The sequence below is a fragment of the Aplysia californica genome, unplaced genomic scaffold (genome assembly GCF_000002075.1).
Source record: "Aplysia californica isolate F4 #8 unplaced genomic scaffold, AplCal3.0 scaffold00762, whole genome shotgun sequence".
Taxonomy (NCBI): domain Eukaryota; kingdom Metazoa; phylum Mollusca; class Gastropoda; order Aplysiida; family Aplysiidae; genus Aplysia; species Aplysia californica.
In genome coordinates, this window is record NW_004798032.1 from 128,677 (window position 1) to 141,379 (window position 12,703).

At 40.0% G+C, this 12,703-nt stretch overlaps 1 protein-coding gene across 1 annotated transcript; it reads right to left on the minus strand.

Moving 5' to 3' along the window:
- Positions 1 to 43: 43 nt before the first annotated feature.
- LOC101858068 (thymidylate synthase) lies at positions 44 to 11,897 on the minus strand. Its single transcript, XM_005109291.3, has 9 exons — positions 11,857 to 11,897; positions 11,310 to 11,453; positions 8,878 to 9,005; positions 7,992 to 8,168; positions 5,848 to 6,018; positions 4,812 to 4,912; positions 3,919 to 3,993; positions 2,643 to 2,714; positions 44 to 1,832 (listed from the first exon to the last, which is right to left on the minus strand). Exons 2-9 carry the CDS (start codon positions 11,441 to 11,443, stop codon positions 1,695 to 1,697), a joined length of 996 nt encoding a protein of 331 aa, XP_005109348.1. The 5' UTR covers positions 11,444 to 11,453; positions 11,857 to 11,897; the 3' UTR covers positions 44 to 1,694.
- Positions 11,898 to 12,703: the final 806 nt, after the last annotated feature.

Sequence of the window (12,703 nt, forward strand, 5' to 3'; positions counted from 1 at the left end):
GGGGGAAGCAGGGAAATTATAACACAGTAATGCAAAGACATCTGATTAATGGAGCAGTATTTATTGCACTAATAACACAAGACATTAATTACCTGTATACACGTATTATACATTATATTACAAATGGCAGTGGTGACTGGTGTAAAGACATTCTTTTTCAACATAAATTGTACACGTACAGTGAACCTCGCATCACGTTGTACAGAAGATACATAAAGTATAATATAAAAGAACGCAAAAACACTTTAAATTCAAACTGCTTATTATAGAGAATGATCAGTGTAGGAGTATACAATAATACCACTGGTACTTTGTGCAAATATATGCGAAGTTGCGTTTGCAAACAAAATAAAACTGTCCCCGTCGTTTTAAGCAAGAAAAATTCTTAAATTATGCAAACTGAGCCCAAATATGTGAAATTATGCTATTCTGTTAATTTTAACTAACAAAGAATGATAAAGGAAAATAATCCGAAATAATGCAAAAAATGATCAAATTTTGCTAAATTATGCGGGGTGCATAAAACCATGGGGACAGATTTAATACACACTTCAACATACGTTAAGGACCTTGACCCATAGTCTTGATTTTTTTTAATCCGGAAAAAAAAAAAAGAAAAAAAAGAAGAAAGAATGTTTCTCAAATTTTTGCTCTGAAAGTGTTAATGGGCAACAATGCGTACTGCAGAGCTTCCTAAAGGGTCAAAACCACCATGTGCAGCACGGAAATCCTCAGGGAATTTTAGCCAAATTTGCAGGTGGTCCTTAACTTTTGTTGAAGTCTCTATAGCCTCAACTAATAAAATAGTTAAACAGAAAACAAATGCTTCGAATATGTTCTTCTAGTAAAAACGGGGGGGGGGGACAACTGAAGAACTACATCCCTGAGTTCATTGAACATGCTTGAAGATCGGATACTTTCCTCACAAAGTGTGTCTCATGGTATATGTGAGGCAGCGTGGCGAAATCGGACGCTCGTCAAAATAATGGAAGTAAAAAATATTAAAAAACTGGCATTTTTCCACAGGTTTTAGAGTTCTTATAGTCTTCTCATTTTAGAGGGGTTTCTTAAATCGGAAAAAAAAAGTAGTGAACTTTATTTTCTTTCGGTTTATCGCTATTTTCGGGTTAGCTGTGTTCACTTTGAACGGACTTCACTGTAGTTCTATAAATAAATATATCAGACAACGAGACACAAAAGGTAAAACAATGTTGTTATCACAAAGAAAAGAGAATGGGGATGTTAGGTGTGACAATGAAGGAAACGTGAAAGTGAGTCTTGTTGGTGCTCTGTAAGACAAGCAAGAACCGGTAGAAAGAGATTCACCAGACAATCAGAACTGGGAGAATGCGAGGTTTACTGTACAATCGGAACAAAAGTTTTTTGTGAACACAAAAGGCTAACAAATAAACAAAATATCTATAAACAGTAGCATTCATATGTACAGTCTAGCACGTACGTTGCGAAACAGACACACAGGGCACAGATTTTCAAGTCCTGAATTTTTCTTTCACATATATTCTTTGTACAGCAAACACGTACATAGCGAAAAGATTTCCGCATCCGGTCGATTTCACAACGCACCTGCGAGACTATTATATCCAGACTACTCCAGCAACTTAACGAAAATTTCACATCTTTTATCGTCAGCAAAATGCACAAAAGGAAAGCATCCAGCGTCAGAGAGGATCGGCTCAAACAGCCATGTCCATCTTTATCTTGTTGTAAGGCTTGTAGTCCACAATTTCAAAATCATCAGCCTTGAAGTCCTCGATGTTGGTGACCTTGCGTTTGATGATCAGTTTGGGAAAAGGTCGAGGTTTTCTTTTCAACTGGTGGTAAAAAAAGAGAGAAAGGGAACATTTCAATATGTGAGGCAGCGTGGTGAAATCAGGCTCTCGTCAAAATAATCAAAAAGAAGAAACGCATTTTTCCGCAGGTTTGTTAATTTTTATCAAAATTTTGTTTCTTGGCTTAACACTTTTCATGCCCATAAAGGAACACATTTCTTTGTGGATTTTACTGAAAATTGTTGATTAAAGACACAAAAAAATGGTGAAAGAGCATTTTAGAGAAGAATATTTTCCAACACAGCCAGGTTTCAAACAAACCCAAGCCCTGTTGAATTAGAGGCAAAAGCTTTGAAACACCGTACCTCTAGACCACGAGAGCCCCATTCAAAAAGTTGGAGCATAGTGAAAAGTATTTTAAAAAACTAACATTTTAAAAAACTCTTTTGACCATTACAAAAAGAATGGACAAAAAACAACTTAGGCTTGCAGCATGGCAGTAAGTACCACACAAGAGAACTCTGGGGAATGAAACGCCCATTTCTGCTAATGTGACGAAACGCACACGAAACGTCGTTACAGTATAGAGTTGTCGTTATAGTATAGAGAGTTGTCGTTATAGTGTAGAGAGTTGTCGTTATAGTGTAGAGAGTTGTCGTTATAGTGTAGAGTTGTTATAGAAAGGCAACCAACAATTTCTAATGATACATAAGGGAAAAAATCGGGACTTGGACACCGTGTCGCTATACAAAGGAAGTCGTTATATCGAAGGTCATTATCGAGAGGCTGCACAGTATGTCTGGAGCTATCTGAACACAATACAGAATGTAGATTACTAGGAATAAATTTTACCTGCTCCTGCAAAGGTTCGATGTGGTTGACATAAACATGGGCGTCTCCCAAGGTGTGCACAAAGTCCCCGAGCTGAAAAGAAGAGAAAAAAGCATGACTTAGTTTTAGTTTAGTTAGTTTTATGGCACTCGCAACTGCATTATAAGGTCATATGAGTGCAAACATGACTAACTTATTCCTAGTGCTGTCAGCATACGCCAGAGATCCTTAGAGCAGATAGTTCGCTGCTGTATTGACGTTTACAATGAATTCCCTTTTGTACTTTATTTAAAGGATTAGGCGTTTCATTTCCTGAAAGAGCAGCTATTTCTGTGTCAAGCCTGGTGAATTGGGGAAACGAAATTTTGACAAAGTTGAATTGACTCAACGAACTTCAACACCAACATATTTAAACTCAGTAAACTGCAACAGATATACACAGAATATAATCCAGGAAGGGAAGTACCTGAAAATCTGTCCACTATCTGCATGCTAGACTGAATATTTTGTATCCAAAAGTTTAGCGGAATCCGGATTATTAACCATATTCATACGTCGTGTTTCACTATCGTATCCATACGACGTGGGGAACTCTGAGCCACCACTTTCCAAAGACAAATTTTACTGGTTAATCCTATCCGTATGCTTTGCATGGCAGTCTTTTCTTTTCTTTCTAGTAGTTGGTTTTTACGGCGCTCGCAACTGCATAAGGTCATATGAGCGCCAAGGGGTGGGTGTCAACAGAGAAGTCTTTACAGGGAATCAGACTTACTCTGCTCACCTCTCTAACTTCAACAGCACAAGGTCTGCTTCGACTATCAAGGCACCCCGGAAATAGCGAGTCACAAGAGTGTAACAAACATACAAAAGAAGTAGAGGAAAATGACAATAGTAAGGATTAGGAAAGAAAAAAACAGCAGTTCCCTGTTGTAGATCAGGCACAGTTATGAGCGTGACATGATGAATCAGCCCATTAACAATTCTACTGTGCTTGAACGAGAAATGTCCCCTCTTTGGGAATGGCCTAAAGCCACTTCAGTCAGAGCCACTTCCCCAGGGGGAGCATGGCAGTCTGTCAAAATGATTTTTTGAGAAATACTGAAAGTTTCAAAGAGATCTTCATACTAGAAGTATTCTAAAATGTGAAGAATACAAATACAACCCCGGGGGTACAAGTAGACCCCAGGGCGTACGGATAGGGTTAAATCTATAAAATCGGCACCAGTGTAGGGTATTTTACGTAGTGACAGGCCAGTGACAATCACACAGCGACACTTTCCGCCGGCGGTACACTTACCTCTAGATTCGTCACGTGAGCAATCATGTAGGTGAGCAGGGCATAGCTGGCAATGTTGAACGGAACACCTAAACCCTGTCAAAGGAGATCGGAGAGAAAAATTTGTTTAAAAAATTTAGAATCTTTCATGTGTTTCAAATGTTTAAAAAAAATATAATTTAGAATCTTTCATCTGTGTTTCAAATGTCATCAAAGTTTTTTCAAAATATGCTCAGGTGGCAATGAGATAGGGAGATAGAGAGAAAGGATGAGAGATGATAAGGATGACAGACATTTGATAGTAAAGGAGAAGTAAACCACACTAGAGCACCCCCAAACCACCCGCAATGGCTGTTTAGTGGGGTTACATCATGTGACCTATGCAGTCATACTACCCATACATTTTTAAAAATAAAATAATACAAATCTAACAACAAAAAAAGACTACGTTGCTAAGACATTGCACCGTAAAAGCCCATCCCAAACTTCCCAAAGCAAATCTCTGCCAGTCAGATCTAAAAGAAAAAATAAACGTATAGTTGTTTTTTTTCTTTTTAGTTAATAAAGAAGTCTTAATTTGTCTTATCATATTTGTAACGATCAATACATAACAAAATACAAGCAAAAATGCAGACACCAATTCTCTCGCACAAAGAGAAAGTTTCCAGAAGAAGACCCCTGGCATTACCCCTGTGCCGCTTAGTTTTAGTTTTAGTAAGTGTTTTACAGCACTTGCAACACAATAAGGTCATATAAGTGCCGAAGATTAGAGGTGTTACAAGAGAGTAACAAACACAAAAAAGAAGGAGGGGAGAGATAAAGACGATAGATGTTTAACGGGGAAAGAAGAAGCAAACCACACCAGAGCACCAGCCAACCACCCACTACCCTTGTGCCTTCCCTCCTTTCCTTACCATGTCGGCAGAACGCTGGTACAGCTGGCACGACAGACGATTGTCCGCCACGAAAAACTGGACCAGGCAGTGACAAGGAGGCAGAGCCATCTTAGGAATATCTGTGAGAGACATATGATAAGAAAATGTTAGACGAGTGTCAAAAACACTAATAAAAACTGCTTTAGGAAACAGATGGAAAAGGTCCCACCCTAAGCACAAAAGACATGACCCCTACTACATACTAAATAGAGCAGACCAGGACACAATCTTTAGACTCCGTTGTGGCCACAACAGACTCAAACACCATATGCACACCAAATTAAAAGTGGGAGAAACAGCGATCTGTGCAGCACTGCCTGCGCTACTCAACGTACGTTTGACTCTCACTGTCTACAAACTAGACGTATATATCAATCATTACAAAACCTACAGTGACTGTAAGACATACCCTAAGAAAAACTTACATGAGTCAAACCTACTGTAACGAATACACTGTAACTGAGACGTACGATAAGAAAAAGGTACATGACCAACTGTAACGAATATACTGTTAAGACATACGATAAGAAAAAGTTACATGAGTCAAACTAGTAACGAATACACTGTAACAAATTCACTGTTAAGACATTCGATAAAAATTTTTACAAAAGTCAAACCTGCTGTTACGAATACACTGTACGACATACCATAAGAAAAAGTTACACGAGTCAAACCTGAGTAACGAATACACGTCCAAGACAATAACCTGCACAAAACATCATTTTCCACTCCCCCTTTGATATCTTTTTTTTTTGTGTGTAATAATGACACTGTCCTAGCGCAGGATTGCCTTTGTTTTTGTGGGAGAGTTTTACTGCGCTTGCAGCTGCATAAGGCAGGATTGCCTACTCACCAGCATATATGGTTTTAGTAATCAGCAAAGAGAAAATTAGTAAATCTGGCTTCAAAATTTATAATATGCGATATTCTGCGACAAAGTATCAAATAGAAGAGCAAACACTGAGCAATAACAACCCCCTCAGCGAGTACAGTACACACTACACGCAGTGTTCACCTTTTGGATTCCATGCACACATGATGATGGTGCGGTCATTGGGAGCGTTGCGGATCTTGTCGATTACTTGCTGGAGCTGATCCACGCCCTTGGACGTGTAGTCTGCGCTCATGTTGGAGTACTCAGCACCGAAATGTCGCCACTGGAAGCCATACACTGGACCTAGGTCACCTGGTTTTTTTAAAATCAAAATAGAGGGGACAAATTTCGATATCACTATGTCCTTGTCTGTATATCACACACAAACGTACAAATTTATTCCTGCTGATTTTTTTTTCTCCGAAAATGATAGTCTAACAACATGCACATATGGCGAAATCGGCGGAACACCAAAATCTTTTCACTGGATACAAATTTCCCTATGTACGTACGTGTTTTAAATACAAAGAACATATTAAATGCGCGTATAAGAAAAAAATTGGGACTTGAAAATCTGTTCGCTATGTGCGTGCTCCACTTTATAATTATAATAATAATAATAATAGATAGCATTTGTATAGCGTAAATCCCCGCACAACAGCAAGCTCTATGCGCTTCACAATCTATACTATTACTCCAGCAGACCCGAGAGCATTCTGAAACAACCTCAACTTCCTGGGAAGCATACAGTGCAAGCAGCCATTTATAAGCACTAAAACACTAACATACTGACAAGATCTTTCGCTGTCTATGGCCGGGTACCCATTTCCACCTGGGTGAAGTGGGGAACATTCGTGTAGTGTCTTTCCCAATAACACAAGGTCGGGCCCGCAGCTCGAACCCCTGACCCCACAACCTCACGATTACGAGTCCGGTAGCTTAACCACTAGGCCACCGACGCCACGATAATATTCAATATATACACAGACTCTCAGTCTGTCTTTTCATCTGTCTGTATGTCAGATCGTCTGTTTGTCTGTCAGCCTGTCTGTCAGCCAGTCTGTCTGTCTGTCTGTCTTGGACTCTCTCTCTGTCTGTGTGTGACACACACACACAAACACACTCACATATATATTTATATATAAAAACACTCTCAACAAAAATCATACAAGAAAAAAAATAAGAGCTTTTTTAACCCACACAGCTTTCTCCTGACTGAAACTGTTAGTTATAGTAAGAGTTTTACGGCACTTGCAACAGAATAAGGTCATATAAGTGCCAAAGCATAGAAGTGAAGTGTTACAAGAGAGTAACAAACACAACGCAAAAAAAAGAAAGAGGGAAGAAAAAGACGATAAAAGTTCAATAGGAAAGACGGAGCAAGCCGCACTAGAGTACCCACCAACCTCCCACCCTGACTGGAATAATGAGAGGTCCATACTGCAATGGACAAGAGACTGCTGGAAAAACAGAAAAACAATAACAAACCTGACACTGAACCCTTTTTAACCCTTCCAGCCTCAAGTGTATATTTTCAGCAGCACTTGTACCTCCCACCGTCCCAAGAGCGTATATTCTCAGCCGCACTCGAGCCGCCGCCTGTCCCAGGAGCGTACATTTTCAGCTTCGGGGGGGCGGGGCAGCGGTACCGAATTCATGCATTTTTCGAAATGGCAGCCAACCTAATTAAAAATTTAACTTTCATCTGTTCATTGACCTTTAAACATTATTATGTTATATTATGTGTTATAAAATCTAAACCTCACAACAAAAAAACACTGCGTCCCTTTTTAGAATGCAAGCCTCTTTTTTTTAACACTGTTGTATTGGCTAGGTGGGACTGGGGGTGTGCTGCCTGCTGTTTTTACCTGGGATGAGAGATTAGGGAGTGCAGAAAAAACGCCTGGGGCTGGAAGGGATAGAAAGAATTTCACTGTTATTGCGTCAATTTGCTTCTCTTGTCAGGCAAAAAAAAAACAACAAGCTAATGGAATCCGCTCAGACATATTTCAGCTTCGGGAAGGTTGTTTAGTTTTATATTAGTAAATGTTTTACGGCACTTGCAACACAATAAGGTCGTATATATGTGCCGAAGATTAGAGGTGCTACAAGAGAGTAACAAACACAAAAAAGGAGGGGAAATAAAGACAATAGATGTTTGATAAGAAAGAAGAGCACCCGCCAACCACCCACTCAGGAAGGTTGACTGTATGACAAATAACATAGTACATGTAACATGAGAAATAACTATGGTAATTATCTCTGAATCTCAAAAAGTGGATTACCTTCTTCCAGGTGTTGAAGCCCCCTTCTATCCAAAAATTCTCTCGAGCCGTTAGCGTCCCAAATGTGCACCCCTTTCTCGGACAGTTCTTTCCCATTGGTGCAGCCGCGGATAAACCACAACAGTTCTTCAAGAATGCCCCGCCAGAAAACTCGCTTCGTCGTCAGTAGAGGAAATGCTGAGGATGGGGGAAAATCACATCAAAAGGAAATTTTGACAGAGTTGAATTGACTCAACAAACCTCAACACCAACATATTAACTAAAACTCAGTAAACTGCGACACAACACACGTACACAGAATATAATCTATGAAGGGAAGTGCATCTCCTAACAAGGACATTAATATTTATGCAGAAGGGAATGCATTCCCTAAGGATATTAATAACATACAGAACGGGAGTACATCACCCAAGGATATTAACATGTGGCCCTTGAAAACCAGTAGTAAACATCAAGTGCTCAAATCTCCAAATTTCTTTTAATTTATAATTCGCAGTCACACAGCCAGCAGTACAAAATACTCTATCTGGTCACCCAGCCAGGAGAGTGACTGCAACAGACTTCTCGGGCCTGTCACAGGACTGCGTCAAGTGACCGGAACAGATCATTTTTACTGTTGCACTATTATGGCAAGTGATCGCAAAGTGTTAAATCCAGATTGCTCAGAGTCAGAAGAGAATAAAGACACTATTCATCCCACTGTGACCAGTTGAAAGGAGCTATGTTTAGACATTCAAAGTAAACTGTGAAGAGAGCTATCAATCCATATTCTAACAGATTCATGTACTATAAATCCAAAGTCTAATACAAAGTGAACTGCACACCGCGAAATGAGGTCTGAAAATAAAGTTGAATTTCACACACTCAAAGACTTCACAAAACTTACTATTTCTTAGACTGTATCTCATCTGCATGCCAAATATGGCCTTGGTATCAATTCCTGTTCTGTTGCTCCGGAGACAGCCAGTGCTGATTATTTTCTGAATGGCATCAAGGTATTGATACTCTTCGTGTCTAGGGAAAGGAAAAATAGAAATAAATGTTTGCAACCAACCAATAAGTAATCGCAAGAATATTTCACGTAAACTAAATGCTGGTGAATCTTTCCCTTTTATCACATCAAGTATATATTTAAAAAATTTCTTTTAAATAAATTAAAATTTAAAAAATCGTGCAAAAAGGATAAAAGCTTTCTATGAGGTTCACAATTTATATATTTATCACAACACAAACCCTAGAACTAGAACACTCAGCCGCATTCAAGATTAAGTCTAAGCTTCCCCGACAATTCACAATGCAAGCAGCTGATTAAGCATTCAAATACTACCAAACTGACACAAATCTTACTATCTATACCTTGGTACCCATTTGCACCTGGTTGACAGGAGGAAAATTTGAGCAAAGTGCTTTTCTTAAGAACACAACATCGGACTCCTAATAGGGTTTGAACCCATGACCTTTCGGCTGCAAGCCCAAAAACCTTTTACCACAAGACCACATGCCACAAAACGTGCAAAAGCCTTTTCTGCAGATAGGTTGTTTAAACCAAATGTTTATCAAATGAGTAACAGTAACCAAGAAAAGTAAAAGTTCGATTTGAGAGGATTTGAGAAAATTTGCCAAAATCTGGCTTGCCAACTTTTCAAAATAAAACCCAGCCAGGGACACCCCATTTCGTTTATAACATCAGAATAAGTAAAAACAAACAACAATTCAAAATAAAAAATTACATCAGGTGGGACTGGTTGTGGTGTAGTGGGGTCATTCCAGAGAGTTTACAGTAATACTATTACTGTAAACCCTCTCTGGTCATACTAAAATGCGAAAAGACCCGAAAAGAGGCGAAACAGACGCGAAACGACATCTGACAAGAGTCCCTTCAGACTAAACTTCAGACTCATTTTCAGGGTTATTTTGATCAAATGTGGGGTAAGCCTTACCACCTACGGTCCCTACAAGTTTGTTTATATTCCGCCAAGATGAACACCCGAGACTTCCGGATGAATGCCAAATTGGCGCATGATGTTTTTTCGATGTTTCTCTTTTGTCGCATTACAATTATTACAGTGATTGGACTTTTCTTACTTTAAGGCGCTGGGTACCACTTGACAATCAGAAACATGGAGGCTCACAGCATCAGCAGCAAGGAAACCGCAGAGCTTCATAAATGGATGTTTAAGAAGGATAGTGGGGATCAAGTGGTACGATCGAGTCACAAATGCTCAACTGTGGGAAAGAACAAGCCAAAGGCCAGTAAAGGAAGACAACAGGTGAAGAAATGGAAATGGATTGGGTACACCCAGAGGAGACCCCCGACAAGCATCATCAGACAGGCTTTGACGTGGAATCCACAAGGAAAACGTAAGAAGGGAAGACCAAAGATGACATGGAGGCGAGCAGTACAATCGGAAATGGAAAAGGCGGGGACCTCATGGAAACAGTTAGAAAAGGATGCACAGGACAGGCTTCGCTGGAGAAATGTTGATGGCCTATGCTCCATTGGGAGTTAAAAAGGGCAAGAGAGACAGACCACTTGACAAGTGGAAAATTACGTTGTTAAACGCGTCTTGTGGATTTTTGCCATGCAACCCTGTCAACATGATTTTTTAAATTTTATTTGGCAAGTGTTTTACAGCACTCGCAACTGCATTATAAGGTCATATGAGCGTGCAGGACATTTTCAGTTGGTAGGAAATTTTGGATTTTTTCCAGGTGGCTGCCGAAGACTACTAACCGATATTGGAACACCAAGGATCTTTAACGTGTGCAACTTGCACTGTGGAACCTCTGAGATTTTTCGCCCCTGTTCGAGAAGGCTAGGTGTAGATCGCTTCTTTTTGTGTCTTTTCGTATTTTAGTAACGATGACCCTCATGGCATCCCCGTCACCCAAGCTCTCCAGCTGGTGGCAGAGAGACGTCTTTCTTCCCGCGACACCCAAAAGGGTACATAAGCGGCAGATAAAAGTAAAAGTATGATGACCAGTGTAGTGTACGTAGACTCAAATTCCCCGATTGTCAAATCAGGGACAGTCCCACAAAATTCTGGAGGTTGGCAAGCCTACCCCTCCGCCTCCAGCAGTAACACACTCAAGGCTCAAGGTCAACACATCTCCAAGTACAGCAGTAGCCCTAAATGCAAGGAAGGACTTCCGTAACGAGGGACCACCCGATCAAAGACGATAAAGAAGAGGCCTAACCCTAACCCTAAATTCTGCTCTGTCTCATAGTGGTCGCTCGTTACGGAAGTCCTCCCCCTCCCCTAATGACCTAATGCAATGCAGCAATGTTCAATGTAGGCCTAAAAACAACATATTTACCTGTTACTGTTCACTGTCGACTTTTCTACATCATCAGATGACTTTGCAGAACTTGGAGATCTGTTCTCAATATTCATAGCATCATCAACTAATTTTTGTTTGTCTTGAAGCAGACTTGTATCCATGGATTCCATGATGTTCCTCCTAGAAAAATAGAAGCAACAGCAGAGTTAAAGATCAAGTTTTATCTAACGACCAACCCTCTAAATTCTAGAATCTAGACTCTGGATCTAGATCTAGATCTAGGTACAGGGCGACATGAAACTTCCCATGAAACACACATGAAGTGTACCGAAAACTTTTAAAATTTTAATGGCTCAGAAATTATAAACCATTGTAATTGTAACATTATTGTATTTTGAAGATAGGCCTACATTCTCCGTTCCGTTGCAGGCCGAATTCGAGGTTCGAAGCAGCGTCTTTTAAATGACTCAAATTGTGTCGAAATGGGTATTGGCGTAAAGCATCGAAATTACACAATTGAAGTTACAGGTTTAGATCTAGTTGGGATTATTTAAATTAAAGAATTATATATGAAGTGCCTTACCTCTTCTTTCACAAAGACAGCAAGCAAAGACCAAGCTCACGCGCAAAGCAAGCAACTCCAATTTATTTTAATATTTTCCCTCCAAAACAGTTAAAAAATAGAATTGGATGCTACACTTCCGGCCGGGTGTCGTCCAGTCAAACCAACGGATCGGTTGCCTAGGCTACACTGTAATTTCTTTTAATAAAACGTGATGCATTATGACAATATTTCTACCCCTATAGAAGTATTATTTTTCACAAATAGGATAGATTTACCTATTTTTGTGGGTTATTGAGACAATGTTAGTTTCTGGCCCCCAAAAATCACTCGGTTCATATTCAAGATAAAATGATGGGACAAATAATATTATGGATTATGGAATCTAGGCAACTCAAAAGTTAGGCTATAACACCCCCCTCCCTCGCCTCTCTCTCTCTCTCTCTCTCTCTCTCTCTCTCTCTCTCTCTCTCTCTCTCCAATATACATGTTATTATAATGTGTGTGGGGAGGGGGGGGGCTCCCATATCTCTCTCTTTCTCTCTCTTTCTCTCTCTTTCTCTCTCGCTCTCTCTCTCTCTCGCTCTCTCGCTCTCTCGCTCTCTCTCTCTCTCTCTCTCTCTCTCTCTCTCTCTCTCTCTCTCTTCACAATATAACTATGTTTATACCGTGTGTATATATATGGGGGCTCCCATATCGTGGTCTTGTCAAAGTGCATGATGTTAATCGCCTCTCGTTCAATAAGTCCCGTGGGTTCGAAACGAAACCTGACAACGACGGGACATTTTCTTCTCTGAAATGTTCTCTTTTCACCTCCTTTCCTGATCTCTATAATCATGTGTTCTGTCGTTTGCTTTCTTTCGTCTCC

Excerpts from the sequence above, each read along its gene's own strand:
- LOC101858068 (XM_005109291.3), bottom strand. The coding sequence starts at position 11,443 with ATGGAATCCATGGATACAAGTCTGCTTCAAGACAAACAAAAATTAGTT. Across the intron at positions 6,019-7,991 it reads GCTTCAACACCTGGAAGAAG|GTGACCTAGGTCCAGTGTAT; the intron begins GTAATCCACTTT and ends TAAAAAAACCAG. Across the intron at positions 4,913-5,847 it reads GTGTGCATGGAATCCAAAAG|ATATTCCTAAGATGGCTCTG; the intron begins GTGAACACTGCG and ends TGTCTCTCACAG.